The sequence below is a fragment of the Fonsecaea erecta genome, assembly GCF_001651985.1.
Source record: "Fonsecaea erecta strain CBS 125763 chromosome Unknown Scaff12, whole genome shotgun sequence".
NCBI lineage: Eukaryota > Fungi > Ascomycota > Eurotiomycetes > Chaetothyriales > Herpotrichiellaceae > Fonsecaea > Fonsecaea erecta.
In genome coordinates, this window is record NW_017387255.1 from 582,644 (window position 1) to 596,844 (window position 14,201).

Genomic DNA, 14,201 nt, shown 5'->3' on the forward strand with positions numbered 1-14,201 from the left:
AATAGCTCGCAGCCCCCTCTGGGGGTGCCCGAATGACCCGATTCCCCAACCGACGCTCGTGGGTAGTTAGATATGTAGGTAGGGACGTAGCGAGGTAGGTACACCTGGTGACCTGGGAGGCTCGAGTCGACCAGCGCAGCCCGATGCCGAGATCTTCGCGTACTAGAATCCACTATTTTGCATTCCCCGACCTGGCTCCCCGCCGCTGTGATGAACTTGCGGAAAGTGCAACAGAGTGTGACCACCGGGACATAGTATGCATGAGCAACATTTCTTTTCCCGAGCCGCGCCTTGGAAGGTTGTTTTATCCGGTTTTGGCGGTGGTGACGTCGAGGACGGCTGTCGCTCCGGCTTGAGACTGCACAGCCAACACAGGCAGAGAGCGAAGTACATAGCTTGTCGGCAATGGCCACAACACCTTTTCCATAGGCACAGGCACCGCCTTCTGCCGTGATTGGCGCGAAAGAGGCCCTCTTTCCACAGAGGCGGAGGCTGTGATGTACGTCTTCAATGGACTGATTGACGGCCTTATGGACGATATGTCTGTCGAATGTTCTTTATCTGGGACTTGAGAATAGTCCTTCCTCAATATCGTGCGCTGGCCCCTGTGGTGACTGATGGTTGCATTGAGGAAGAACCTCGACAGCCGCTTGAAAGTGAGAAGAGCAAGTTTGGCCTGTGATCTTCTCATCGGTTTGAATCAGTCACAAGTACACTTTACACCCCCTCTAACCAATGCTCCACTCGTTCAAGTCTCTTGAATGACCATTTCCACTGCTGTGTATCACTGAAAAATGCGCAGATCTTTCGGTACAGCCGCTGCATAATAATCTTCGTAGACAAACACTGGTCTTTCGTTTTCCTCTGCCTTAAAATTAAGGAGCCTTGACTTTCACACCTCGAGATACTCCGTGAATGTCAGTAAAGGCCGCTGTCTCTCCCGACAATGGATGTCGTCCTGCTCATAATCGTGGTTGAAGACGTCGAATACATTGTATCCGCACTCCTCCAGAGTTTCCTCCCACTCTAACCTGAAGCCAGACTTTATTGCAACGTCTGAGACGCTCTCTCCGCGATCATTGACCGCACAGACATTTGCGCCAGCAGTAACAAAGAGCACGAGAATGTCTTTCAACTCTCCATGGTGTGTACTGGTGACAAGGTTCTCGTCCATCAAGCGATGGTGATCGCGTCTAGCCCTTTTCAGAACCCTATGGAGGTAGGTTTCTGAATGTTCGTCGCGGAAGCACGGATCAGCCCCTCTTGAAATCAAGAACGCGATTTTGGAGGGTATTTCGAAGGCATACATCTCGTCGAGGCGTGTTACCAAAATTTCCAAGAGGTGGCGCGATGAGTTCATTACCGATTTGAAGGTCTTAAAAGACTCAGCGTTGTCGAAGACTGCCCGAAACATTTGGTAACTCGGAGTCAGCGTTCACTCTGAGCTCTGTGCCATGCGTAAGAATTTCGCTTGACCCACCAGTGAGCACAATGCAAAGGATTTTTTCGTATTACCAACAAAGGAGGCATCGAACTCGGCCCCGGCTTGCGCCATAACCTTTATAGCCTCATATAAGCCATGATTCCAGTTCGAAGAGTAGTGAGCTGCGGGAAAACAGGCCTGCATAGCTACAGTCACACTATCGACATGTCGTTCTCAAAGCGAATTTCGGAGAGAACACAGGGACAAAAGGAGCCAGGTGAACAAAAAGCTTTCCGATTCGCGAAGAGTTTTGTCATGGCATTTACAGAGCCGTGAGTTGCGACGTCGAATACTTCGCAGTCATTTTCTCTGATTGCTTTGAAAGACAAGCTCGTCCGTTTCAAAATGCTTCCTCCGAGGCAACGCAGCTGCTCGCACTGAAATGTGACGCGAGTCTTCTGCGCAAGATTTGCTCCTGGTAGAAGCGACACCTTGGCCAGAAGCTGGCTTTCAGAGGCATTCCCAGAGCGGTCACGATCAACCGGATTGGATTCAGGCATTTTGAGAAGTAGATCAATACGCCCTAGTGATGTGGTCACCGTCGCAAATTTTGTGCTGACTGACTCCGATTTCGAGGGACATTGTCCTCAAAGCCGTGTGGGAAATTTCCACTTGGTCCTACGCCACATTAGTGACTCGGCTGACCACCTGGATATTTGAGGGTCACGGGCATATGGTGGACTAACCATGAGGATTCGCAAGCACCAGGCTCTGGGTCAGCTGAAAACCACTTCGTACCCGTTCAAAGTCATCTTGGTCCAATCCCGGTGAAAGCAACCACGAAGAGGAGAGGGTCGTTTCTATCAATGTTTTCATGGAATCCAGGATCCGAACTAAATCTTTGATGGTCGACTTCAGCAAGGTTGACGACACTTGAGTCATGGATCTCTCGCTCAGTTGGAGTAGACGCAGGAAGCTGGCTGCAAACGAGTCGTTTATCCCCAGTAGTGAGCACGTGGCTTGTTGCATTGAAGTTTTGAGTCTGGTATTCTCGTTTCTCGAGACCCTCCTATTAAGAGCGTCCACGTTCACTTGGAGCTCCTTCATACCTGCACAAAGCTCGATCAATATATCTTGTTCCTGTTGTGATAGGCGCGATGTTTGAGCTATGTTTCCCCGCAGATCATCGAGTGTCGAGCGAATACCTGAAAATGCTGAAAGTGTGACTTGCCGATGCTGCTCGGCGTCGAGAACATGCTGCGATAGAACCTGCTGAATGCCACGGATATTTCAGCCTTCTTCTTCTTGGGTCAGTGTCATTCGATCCGCAGTTGTGCTTTGAAGACGGAGGTCCATGTGCATTGATGGCAGTAATGTTGTGGACGACTGGACGTCGTTTAGCTGCGAAGAAACTCAACCAAACTGTAGCATTGCGGCATCTTCTAGTAGTGCAATACGTCCATTCGAGTTCAGGCGACTTTCGTTCCTACCGCATGGATTAGAGCCTGTCATTTAACTCGTTCGGCTTGCAGTCATACATCCCAATTCTGGTCAGGAGGGCGGAGAAATGTTGGTTATACTGCAAGACTTGATTCCACAAGACGTCAATGTCACGGTCATGGTTTCGTCTCTCCAGGGCTTTTCTCAGTTTCGATCGGAAACCTTTTTCTGCAGGACGTCGGAGTTGCTCCAACTATTGCTGGATTTTAAATAGATCCTGTGTGCATTTCTCAACCAATGCGTTGCGATCTTCAAATAGTCTCCTATCAAGGTCGCCATGTTCCTTGAGGCGTGCCTCGTCGCGACTCTTCACAAAAGTAGTGAGACGTTCGAGTTCCGATACAGCAGACGCCAAGTTTGACAGGGCTGGTGGGCATTCGCCATAGTTCCGTCTCAGTTCTCTGATGACCTTGGAGACCTCAATTGCCGTAGACAAGAGAGTCAGCAGGGATGCAGCGAATCCTACAGGCTTCCATATTGACTTTGATCGCTGAAAGAAAACACGTATGGCTGCAATATGAGAGAGAGAGAAAGAGAAAAGAGGGGCAAAGAAGAAAGAACATTGGATCAAGCTGACACGACAAATTGCACTTGACCTATCTCAGCCTCCGTGTCTTTTTACCGTTAAGGAGCGCGGGCAGCCCAAGGGTATGCCGTGTGCCACGCCCATTTGCACAGCCTTGCACTTTGCTCCGTGGAACTTTCCCATTGGTGGTTGAAGCGAATCACGATCAGAAACTCCTTACCATGCAGGCACTCCAAGGCATAGGCAAGGCTCACCGCATCCAGTCCAGATACAAGCCGTAGTCACCACCTATCTCAAAGGAACGTCGCAGGGGAGTACCGACTCGCCGAGTAGTACAGTAGGAGGGAGTCCGCGCGGATCTCGGACAAACACACCTTCCGGCTTGGCATCCTTATCGTTATCGCCCGCCCCGGTTTGTCGAGAACAGCAAATGCAACATCATCCTGCAGCAGATTCGATCGTCGAGCATTTCCTGTGCCACCTGTGCGCTCGATTCCTAAGCCCGCCGCCGCTGCTCTCCGTTTGACAATCTCAGCATAAAATTGGGGCCAATCCGCACTGTGAAAGCGCGACTATTCAGATTTTCTACCTTTGGAACCGCTGCGACAACTCAGCTCCAAACACATCCATCCTCACGCACGTTCCGCCGCGAAGTGCCTCCAGGAGTGGTGGCTGGCTGTCCCAATTTACGAACTGTATCCCAATCTCAAGTCCTCCTTCGCCCTCATCTACCGTGCGAGTGGTCCGAGTCTGCGACCGTCAGTTCAATCGAGATGCCTTCAGTCTCGTTTGCGACTTTCCTCATCATCTGCCGTAAGAATGACCTGCTGTCCGGGTGCAGATCCCCTCTGAGTGTGCTGACAATGTTCGTGGTGTAGCTGTCTCCTTCTTCCTGGGCATCCTCTTCTCTCTCTTCCCTTACGACTACCCGCTTCTGTGGTCCTCGCTACCCACACCACCCTCTCACTTTGACGCCATCGAAGCACACCTCAAACTACTCCACAATGCGCCGAATCTCATTGTGCGCATCCTACACATGATGCTCGGTGTGGGCATCTTGGGTCTTGTGATTAAACTCTATAAGCCCAGCGAGTCGAACCTGCTCTTCGACGGTGGCAGTTTGGTGCTGTACATGGTCGCCGTGGTCGTGTATATCGCCAACATCGTCAAGGGATTGAGGATCGTGAATGACGGCACCTACGGAATGGGCATGGAGAAATTGACGCAGGATGAGCTCGACGAGGTGAATTCGCGTGGTTACGATGTCAACACGGGAGACAGCGTGCTCGGGCGCGAGGACAACCTGAAGGTCTTGGCTGCCAGCAATACCATTTTGGCGCTGGTGCTTGTCGGCGTGCTGGTGTTACAGGTCGGCCAATGGTACGCGGACAGGGCGGATGAAAATGCTCTGAGAGAGTTTGAGGCCAAGGAGAAGGCGGAGCGCGAGAAGAAAGAGAACGAAGCTTCCTCCCCCACGGTAAAACGACAGAGTAGTGGGAGGGAGGGGAAGAAGACCAGGTGAAAAGGAGTGAGTGTGTTGGTATGAGCTGCCTGGACTCTGTATGTGCGTGAGTATGGGGAACGATGTTCCGCCTGTCCATGGGCGCTGTGACATTCTTGTAAACTTTTGCTGCGACTGCCTGGATATTTCTGTGAGTCAGTCAAAGTGCTTTCGGGGGGAATGTGAGCTCAAAAAGCGATGGTCAGTCAGTCACAATGTCAATAAATTGTCATTCCCATTGGTTCCGCGTCGTATCCCGCCATTACGAGAGGTTGGAGGAGGAGGAGGGAACCTCCTGTTGCATTTCTAGATGTGCATGCGCTCCTACAACATATACAGATGGCCTTGTTTGAACAACCGGTTCGTGGCGAGGGGGGGACAACGAGGGATGAGAATCCTCGAATCCTCGAGAGCAAACGCCCCTAGCCTCGTCCGTTCTTCGATCTCCTTCCAGGCCCGTATCTGCCAGCAAGACCTAGCTAGGGTTTCCCCTTGTTGGACCTTGTCGTTTGTCTCAAACTGATTTTACCGTCTCTACTGGTTCTTCTGCTTCTTCTTCTTCTTTTGTTCCCTCTCCCGTTGTCTCTCCCTCTTTTCGTCCTTCCGCCGCATCTTCTTCAATTTCCTCCGCTCGTCTTTATCTTTACTCACTACCTGAGCGCCGTTCATCGTCGATCTCTGGGCCGTGGCGGGGACGGGGACGGTGTCGGTGTCGGTGTTGGCCGCTTTCTTTTTCTTCGTCTTCTGCTCTCCCCCTGCTCCGTCTGCATCTTGGTCACCGCCTCGTTGCTTGCGTTTTCTTATTGTTGTTGTCTGGCGCTGGGCCTCGGATGCGTCGGAATCGTCGTCGAGTTCGTCTGTAGCTTCTCGTTCCTCCCATTCCCGTTCGTCGTCGTCTTCGTCGTCGCCCTCGAAATCAAGGGCGTCTTCGCCCCCGGCCGCGTCGTCGTCGTTCAACTCGGTCTGGGCCAGCGCATAGGTCTCGGCGTCTTGCCAATCGTCGTCCCCGCGAGCTTGACCCGGCGTCTCGGCTTCGACGTCAGCGCCTACTTGCGGGTCCTCGACGCCTTCCGCATTGACCGAGTAGACGATCTTGCGTTTCTGTTTCTTGACCGTGTTGGTTTGCTCATCTTCGTTCAGGGCGCGTTTCTGGCTGCCCTGCTTCCGCGGCATCTGTCCCTCGTCTGAGCCTTCAAGCTCTCCATTCGAGGTATTCTCGCCCTCTCCGTTCACTCTCTCTCCTAGCCCAAGGCTTCCACCGATACGTTTGCCCTCTATCCCGCTCAAAATCCTCTTCAAATGAGTGAGCGTCAAATTGGGCGTCGATCCGCTGGACAGAGCCTGCGGTCCGCGCTCCGTCAGTGTGCTGTCCGGTCTGTATGCGGCGTCATTTTCTGCTCGGTCAAGGAAGGCGGAGAGAAAGGTGTGCGCTTGGAAATGGGTGAGGCGGGTGGTGGAATGGTGCACGGAGGTAGGTAGAGGCACCAGGCCTGCTGAGGAGGCCATGGTTGTGACCGAACGTATTAGATGCTATTGTGTCCCAGGCAGGCGATGAGCTTCGCAGAGCTGAAAGCTAGAGCTGAATATAAGGCTTCAGATGGATATCCAACTCATGCCCGAGGCAAGGGACTGGGGAATAGAATAATTGGTGTTGTACAAGGAGAATTCGGCCAGAACGAGTTCAGGTTCGAAGAGAAAATGGGAGAAAAGATTCTCAGATAAGATTAGATTAGATTAGACTAGATTGGGGCGGCTCCACTTGTATACTCCGGACTTCCTCATCCGCTTCTCCAAATCTGGCTGTCTGTCTCCGTGGACCGAGGCTGTTTTCTTCATTGAACAAGTAGACTTTCTATGATTCAGTAATCGTGCTTCTTCGAGACAAGTTTCTAACGGATACCATGGAATAAAAGGCCTTTGCTTGTCCCAGTCCCGTCGCCAAACCTCCATTCGCTGTCAACGGTTTATTCTCTACACCTTCGTCCGCTGTGTCTATCCAGGCCGCACGAAGTTGGGTTTGTCTGAAAGATGCCTCTCGCGACAATCCACCTGCTCTCGCTCTCTCCTTCAACCACGCTCCCTGATTTCCTCGAGGCGGTCAAATCCTCGTCTCTCAAACCCCTGGTCATCTCGAAGGTGATCCGCTGGATCATCACGCCCACCAAGATCGACGCAGAGCCCCTCCTCCACCCGAAAAAGCCGTGGGATGTCCTCCTCATCGTGCTGGGCACTGACCCCCTCCCCCCGTCGGTGCGGGAGAAGATCGTCGGTCACTGGTCCTGCGCGACGGGGATTCCCAGCCGCTTGACGAACGACTTCGCCACCAGGAACGACAGACTCCTGCACCCGCCGGCGTCGGAGGTGCCCGCTCTGACCGGCTCGTTGAACAAGCCACTCCTGGGCGAGTCGTCGCAGACCCTCGAACTCAGCACGGACCTGCAGTCCTGGATCCGGCAGTTCTCGGGCACCACCGCAGGCCAGTCGCCCCTGTCGATGCTCAACCTGCTGGCGTTCAAGCCGGACATGAAGCCGTCGTACCTCAAGTACGGCGCCGCGTTCGCCGAGTCCATCGGCGCCCGCCGCGGCGGCATCGCCAAGCTGGTCGGCAACATCACGCAGCAGACGCCGCCGGAGCAGTCGGGCGGCAAGTGGGACGAGTTCGCTCTGGCGAGCTATCCCTCGATCATGCACTTCGCCGACATGCTGGCCTCGCAGGACTATCAGGCCGTCAACTTGAAGTACCGCGTCCCGGCGTTGGAGGACACGTTCATCCTGTGCACGAGCGAGATCGAGATTGAGGGTGTTGCCCGGGGCCAGGGGAAGCTGGGGATTGGGAAGAGAGCCATGGGTGGGAAGTTGTGAAATTGTAAGATCGGAAGAGCCACGAATGATGGTTTGAAGATCAGGCCCCAACGAGAATGGAGGTGTGTCTTCTGGGGTGAGTTCTGTGAGACCAAACCAGGGCATCCGCGATGAGACATACATATATCATATCGACTTGAGAGACGAAAAATCTGGAGAACGTAACCGAAGGAAGGGCTCTCTGCATAGCTCGAATCTTATAATTTTGATATCAGATTCTTCGACGTTCATCGTTCGTCGGTCGTGCCACTGTTTCTTCTAATTTTGCATGCGCTTGAATCTGCTCAACACCTCAGCGACCATCCAAGCTTCCTGACACCGCCGTCAAAGGTCAATAAGCTTTTGAAGCACCCACGGGGTTCAGATTTCCCGCCAGTTTGCCCTGTGCAGCATTTAATGCTAGAGCTGTTGCTATGTCCGCACACATAGATTGAAAGGTTCGTCTCGCCAGTCAACGGCCCGTTTTGGTTGGGGTATTCTTGGAACACCTCACCGGTGGAGTCCCCTGTTTCCTGTATTGCGACATTCCCGCACTGTTGTACCGTCTGCCATCTGAAGCTTCTGCTCAGTGAGAAACAACAGTTGTCTCAGTGACATATTCGAGTAAAGTAATGTGCTCGACTGAACCCCGTGCCGGTGGTAATTGGGATCAACATCAGGCGTTGGAAGGGCTGCGGAGCACCGTGATCTTCCCGTCTGATTTCATGCCTTGGACTCGTCGCCCTGAATGCGGATGAGCGGTTGATGCAAGCTCATGCCACTATTTCTCCGAGGAAGCCCTAGTTCAATCTTGTCCTTGGAGTCAAGTAACTATGCAGAGCTCAAACCGTTGTTGAAGTTCGGATATCCGTGCCTTCTCTGCTTGAAGTCGAGACATGTGTATTGCAGTACAAAGACTGCGGCTCTCTCATCTCCTCTCCTCCATCGTTCAAACATTGGCCACAACACCCTTCGCCACCAGCTGGTCCAGCACTCCTGGTTTCAGTCTCATCTGTCTCTCTATCTCTTGGGGAGACTTGCCCAACTCATCTCTCAGTGTCAATGCCTCTTTGATATCTTTTACGCTCAACAACGTCCTGCCTCCAAAGTTCGGTCGGCCTTGGGTTTCGAGGTCGGACTCCCATTGAGCCGCTGTTCTTTTTCTGGCCTGCACGAGCATCATGGCCGGATTGTTCGCGTCAGAGGGGAAGATGTTCTGGCCGGAATGCATAGGCTGGCTCGAGGTTGGGAAGGTGTCTTCGTCGGGTTTCCGCTCCGTCACAGGTCTGGCTGCCCCGACCCGGCGCAACGCAGAGCCAAATTGTGGATCTCGGGCATCAAGCTCGACGTGTTCCGACTTTTCACCTGCGGGAGGAGCAACAGCTGGACTGGGACGGACTTCAGCTGCGGGCGTGGGTTTGACTGCTGCATCGGAGGCTGAGGATGAGGGTGAGGGTGCGGAGTTGACAATGGACGACGTCGAGGGGTATTGACGGCGAGCGGCAGCTCCTCCAGCGCGGCCAGCGACCTTGGAAGCTGAGGAGCCCATCTGTACCGACGAAGACTCAGGGAATCAATTGCAAGAATTATGTATCTGCGTTAACAATGACTTTACCTTCTTGAAATGGACGTCTCGACGAGTCTCCACTGCAATTATTATTTAATTAATATTAATATGTATCGCAATGCTGAATGCGTCATAGCCCAGTCGACATTCGACCAACCAATTGAAACTCACATCACGAGCATCTTTTTCCATCTCGCGGTCAATGCGGGCGAGACACCAAGTCACAAGTCTGGATGCGTTTTCCTCTTTGGCTGAATTTCTCTTCTCTGTCTCTCTCAGCCATAGACGGTGACATAACACTGCATCTCTTGTCCTTAGACTGAGCCAACAGGACCTCCAAGACTCTGTTGCTTTCTCTTCCTTATAAACACTGCCCCCCCCCCCCCCACCGCCTCTTCAGTCATGGAACGCAAACACAAGCCCACCTCTATCCCCGTCTCTCCCCAAATGGCCCAGCCCATTGTCGACCTCTCGGACAATGTGCTCACGGCGCGGCTACCCAGCGGCGACTCCGTGACCGTCTACCTCTACGGGGCGACCGTGACGTCCTGGAAGACGTCCAACGGCGCCGAACAACTCTTCCTCTCTTCGGCCGCTGCCCTGGACGGTTCAAAGCCCATCCGCGGCGGCATCCCACTCGTCTTCCCCGTTTTTGGGCCTCCTCCGAAATCCCACGCCACGGGCCAGCTGCCTCAACATGGGTTTGCGAGGAACAGCTACTGGGAGTTTCTGGGCAAGAGCAGCAGCGAGTCTCTGGGACGTAAGGCGGACGACAGTGTCAAGTTGGACTTTGGGTTGAGTTCGTCCATGCTCGACGAGAGTGTGCGAAAGAAGTGGCCGTACGAGTTTGGCCTGGTCTACAGCGTGACCCTGGGCAAGGGCAAGCTGGAGTGCCAGATGCACGTGCAGAACAAGGGCGACCAGTCATTTGAGTTCCAGTGCTTGTTCCACACGTACCTGGCCGTCAAGGCAAGTGATCGCGGCAAGGTCGAGAGCACATTCATTTAGACTAACTGTCGCACACAGGATATCCACAAAACTGCCGTCCGAGGCCTCCAGTCCTCGCCGTACGTCGACAAAGTCCGGTCCGCGCAGACCTTCACGGAAGAGTCCTCCTCACTCTCCTTCACCGGCGAGACCGACCGCGTCTACACGCCTCCCACGGATCCCAAGGCCAACAACACGCTTGTGCCGTTGATCGTGACAGAGAACGGCCAGGACAGCTTCGTGGTCACTCGGGACGCGCTGCCGGACGTGACGGTGTGGAACGGGTGGGAAGACAAGATCAAGGGCATGGGCGACTTCGAGCCCAAGGACGGGTGGACGAGGTACCTCTGCATCGAGCCGGGCACCGTGAGCTCGTGGACGAAGCTCGAGGCGGGTGACGCGTGGGAGGGCGCCTGCTCGTATGAGAGCAAGCTCTGAGGGAGTGGGTACTCTTACGGGAGGTGGAGAGAGAGACAGAGAGAGAGAGCGGGCGAGCGGGGGGGTTGTTGAAATGATCAAATGAGCAAACCAGCTCCGGAGAAGAAAACATGGCATGGCATGGCATGACGTGAAGATTAAAAAAAAAGGGACGCAATACGACGACGAAGCATAGCAAGCACCCCAGGGTCATGAGCATGAGCATGAGCATGAGTATGCTCGCACTTAGTAGCAGCAGCAGCAGAAGAAGAATCAGCCTCTCCTCCTCCTCCTCCTCCTCCTCCTCCTCCTTATGCAGGTATGCAGGTATGCAGGTATGCAGGTATGCAGGTATGCAGGTATGCAGGTATGCAGGTATGCAGGTATGCAGGTATGCAGGTATGCAGGTATGCAGGTATGTAGGTAGGTACGGAGGGAGGTCGGTAGGGGGAGGTAGCTAGTGGTGTGGTGCGGTGCGGTGTGGTGTGGCGCAGAATAGAATTTTCTTTCTTTCCCCGTTGAAGGAAAGGCACGCAAACGTACATACGTATTCGGCCGTTGTCATTGTCATTGTCGTTGTCATTGTTGTGGTCGTGGTAGCGGTCGTGGATAACTTCACTCACTTACTCACCCAGTAAGTCAGTAAGTAAACAAGTAAATGCGTAAATGGAATGGGTCTGCTCTGCTCTGCTCCGCCCTCGTCGTGACGTGACGTGAGGAGACGAGCCCATAGCGGGCTCCTGGAGCTACAGGTACGTGACGTTAGGTAGGTAGGCCATGAGCCGTGATGAGATATGAGATATGAGATATGAGATATACCCTGCGAGAGAGACATGGGATACACGCTACGAGAGAGACATGGGATATACGCTACGAGACACGAGAGATATAAGATATGCCCCATGAGAAATGAGATTTGTAGGTATGTATGTATGTACTGAGGGAGCAGAGAAGGTCTGTCGGTTGAAAATCATGGCCACAATGCGCTATGTATTTACCGTAGATACATACATAGATCCCTCTGTATTCCTGTTCCCCTTGGGGGGAAGGGGGGTTCCATTCCCTTCCCACTCATTCACCATCGGCTTTCTCCCTCCCTCCACTCATTCCCAATCCATGCCGAACAAGGAAGTCATTTATTTCGCGTCTTTTCATAGGGGTTGCTGTTTGTGGGCATTGGGATGGACATGGAGTATGAATATGCATATGGGGCAGATTATCTGGAAAGGACTCGAACAGGGAGGCCGGTTTTCGTTCCGTGTGCGATGTCGATGTTCATGCCCCCGAGGTTGGAGGCTCGCAACGAGCACGAGAAAACATGTCCCGTCCACCCAGGCGTCGGAAAGCGTGTCCTGTCCCCTTTGATCATTCACGTTGGTTCAGATATGTCGTCTCATCTGACCTTCCAAGTCATCCGTATCCATTCTTGTCTCGGTCCGGCGCTTCTGAAAGTTTTCCATTTTTATTCGCGATCGTTATGCTGTCCGGGCACTGAGGCTGCCGTCGTCGAAGCCAGATCATCTGACCCCGGTCCCTTGGCTCGGGCATCGCGGACTTTCTGCAAGTACGCCTGGTGTTCACGGTCTGTTCCGGGTGGATGGATGGATGTTAGCAAATTCCCTGTACCGAGTGCAGTTTCTGGAGGAGGGGGGAGAGTTCAGGCTGTACAACGGACAGGGACAGGGCAGGGAGGGACAGGACAAGTCTTAGATCTTGAAGCTAAAGCCTTCAAGCACACACACGGCCTCAATAGATAGAGCAGATGGACGAAAGGACGCATAGATCAATGAATACTTACACCTCTCCCACAAGAAGTAACTGCTCACAATGGCAAAGGGCAGCGCCACGACAAAGGTCGTGTAGCGCGTCGACGCCTTGCGGTACCGGGGGTCCTTCTTGAGCTGTTCGAGCGGCAGATCGGACAGTTTTGGTGCGCCTCCGGGGGGCCCTTCGGACGGGACGGTGGGTGGCCGCGGGGGCATCGAGGGTCTGGATCCCGCCGAAGAGGATGACCGGGCAGCCAGGGCAATCGTGGTCGACATGGGCAGCGCTTTGGTCGACGAGAACGGACGCACTTGGTGCTGGGGTCCTTGGGCGGAGCCGAGGGGAGAGGACAGCAGCGACGAGGGCGGCACATGGGCTTGCTGTGCGCTGAGAGCTGATGCGAGTGTCTGTGTCGAGAATGGATGGGCCGGTTCGCTGGTCAAGGCCGGCGGGTTGTGGCTTGGGGTGTCCGATGCTGTCCGTGGTGCCGGTGCCGTGCTCACTGCTCCTCTGACCGGAGGAGGCATTGTTGAGGACGGCTCATACGCCGGCGGCACGGGAATGGCGTCTATTGCCAAAGGGATCTGTGATGTTTGTGTTGGTGGTGTTTGCAGCTGTGTCTCGGATTCAGCGTGCGGCAGGGATAGCTGCTGCGACAACACAGCTTCTTCTTTCTGCCTGATGAGCTGGAGGATATCCCACTGCAGCTGGTCCGACTGCTTTGAGAATGCTTTGGCGTGGCCCAGAATGGTGGAGATGGAGAGTCGAGGATCGTCAATATCAGCTGCTGCCGGCGTTGTCGTTGTCGTTGTCGTTGTTCGTGGCTGGGAGATTTTCTGAGCCGAGCGAGAGACCTCCGTGTTCTTCGCTACAGATTTTGCTGCCTTTGTCTTCCTCTCCGTCTTTACAAGGGCAGATACGTCGTGCTCGTGCTGGGTGGCGAGGGACGTTGTTGTTGTTGTTGTTGTTGGTGCTGTTGTTGTTGTGGGACGAGGAGACTTGCGAGACTTTGTCGCGTCTGGAGTCTTGCTGGCGACGGCTACTGCTGATGCTGATGATGCTGCTGGTGCTGGTGCTGCTGCTTTCCTCTTGACCACTCCGGATGCTTTGGGCTTCTTCTCTCCATCATCCACCACCACCACCGCCTCCTCCAATTCCTCAACAATAATCTGTTTGGCAGCTTTGCCCGACCTGGTCGTTGACGCCACAGACACCCCCGAAGCTGATGACGCTGGCCTGCCTCGTGACTTCGGGGCCGCAACAAGGTCGCCATCTGTCTCGACGTGTTGTTGATTCTTGGGCGGGCGACCCCGTTTCTTCGTCGTCACCACCACCTCGGCCATTCCTTGCTGTGCTGTGCTGTGCTCTGCTCTGCTCTGCTCTGCTTTGTTCCTATCCCTGGTATCACACCAGCCACAGGAATCTTCCAGAAGAGGAGCGCATACGTCCTGATGACAAGGACTCGGTACTGTCCAGGATATTAACACGCCCAGGACGCGCTCCCCAAGACGCGCTATGAGTGGGGGCGCGCCCGCGAGGTTGCCTCAGGGGTTACTACCCTAGGCCGCCAATAACTCCAAGACCAAACGTCGGGCGTGGCAGAATACTGGGTACTCGGTACACATATCTGTATGTAATGGAAGAAACGTCTCTCGCTCAGTGTCGGGGCTCAGTC

General features: G+C 54.0%; 7 protein-coding genes across 7 annotated transcripts; 3 read left to right on the forward strand and 4 right to left on the reverse strand.

Moving 5' to 3' along the window:
* Positions 1 to 892: 892 nt before the first annotated feature.
* On the reverse strand, positions 893 to 1,414 carry AYL99_10777 (hypothetical protein; the record flags this gene model as incomplete). Its single annotated transcript, XM_018842283.1, has 1 exon — positions 893 to 1,414. One exon carries the CDS (start codon positions 1,412 to 1,414, stop codon positions 893 to 895), a length of 522 nt encoding a protein of 173 aa, XP_018688444.1.
* A 2,808-nt stretch (positions 1,415 to 4,222) lies between these two features.
* AYL99_10778 (ER membrane protein SH3) lies at positions 4,223 to 4,971 on the forward strand (the record flags this gene model as incomplete). The annotated part of the gene is made up of 2 exons (XM_018842284.1): positions 4,223 to 4,262; positions 4,328 to 4,971. The coding sequence occupies 2 exons, from the start codon at positions 4,223 to 4,225 to the stop codon at positions 4,969 to 4,971; spliced, it is 684 nt and encodes a 227-aa protein (XP_018688445.1).
* A 513-nt stretch (positions 4,972 to 5,484) lies between these two features.
* Positions 5,485 to 6,456, reverse strand: AYL99_10779 (hypothetical protein; the record flags this gene model as incomplete). The annotated part of the gene is made up of 1 exon (XM_018842285.1): positions 5,485 to 6,456. The coding sequence occupies one exon, from the start codon at positions 6,454 to 6,456 to the stop codon at positions 5,485 to 5,487; it is 972 nt and encodes a 323-aa protein (XP_018688446.1).
* Positions 6,457 to 6,978: 522 nt separating this feature from the next.
* Positions 6,979 to 7,812, forward strand: AYL99_10780 (hypothetical protein; the record flags this gene model as incomplete). Its single annotated transcript, XM_018842286.1, has 1 exon — positions 6,979 to 7,812. The coding sequence occupies one exon, from the start codon at positions 6,979 to 6,981 to the stop codon at positions 7,810 to 7,812; it is 834 nt and encodes a 277-aa protein (XP_018688447.1).
* A 928-nt stretch (positions 7,813 to 8,740) lies between these two features.
* AYL99_10781 (hypothetical protein) lies at positions 8,741 to 9,340 on the reverse strand (the record flags this gene model as incomplete). Its single annotated transcript, XM_018842287.1, has 1 exon — positions 8,741 to 9,340. The coding sequence occupies one exon, from the start codon at positions 9,338 to 9,340 to the stop codon at positions 8,741 to 8,743; it is 600 nt and encodes a 199-aa protein (XP_018688448.1).
* A 420-nt stretch (positions 9,341 to 9,760) lies between these two features.
* AYL99_10782 (hypothetical protein) lies at positions 9,761 to 10,783 on the forward strand (the record flags this gene model as incomplete). Its single annotated transcript, XM_018842288.1, has 2 exons — positions 9,761 to 10,345; positions 10,385 to 10,783. The coding sequence occupies 2 exons, from the start codon at positions 9,761 to 9,763 to the stop codon at positions 10,781 to 10,783; spliced, it is 984 nt and encodes a 327-aa protein (XP_018688449.1).
* Positions 10,784 to 12,224: 1,441 nt separating this feature from the next.
* AYL99_10783 (hypothetical protein) lies at positions 12,225 to 13,869 on the reverse strand (the record flags this gene model as incomplete). Its single annotated transcript, XM_018842289.1, has 2 exons — positions 12,225 to 12,346; positions 12,561 to 13,869. The coding sequence occupies 2 exons, from the start codon at positions 13,867 to 13,869 to the stop codon at positions 12,225 to 12,227; spliced, it is 1,431 nt and encodes a 476-aa protein (XP_018688450.1).
* Positions 13,870 to 14,201: the final 332 nt, after the last annotated feature.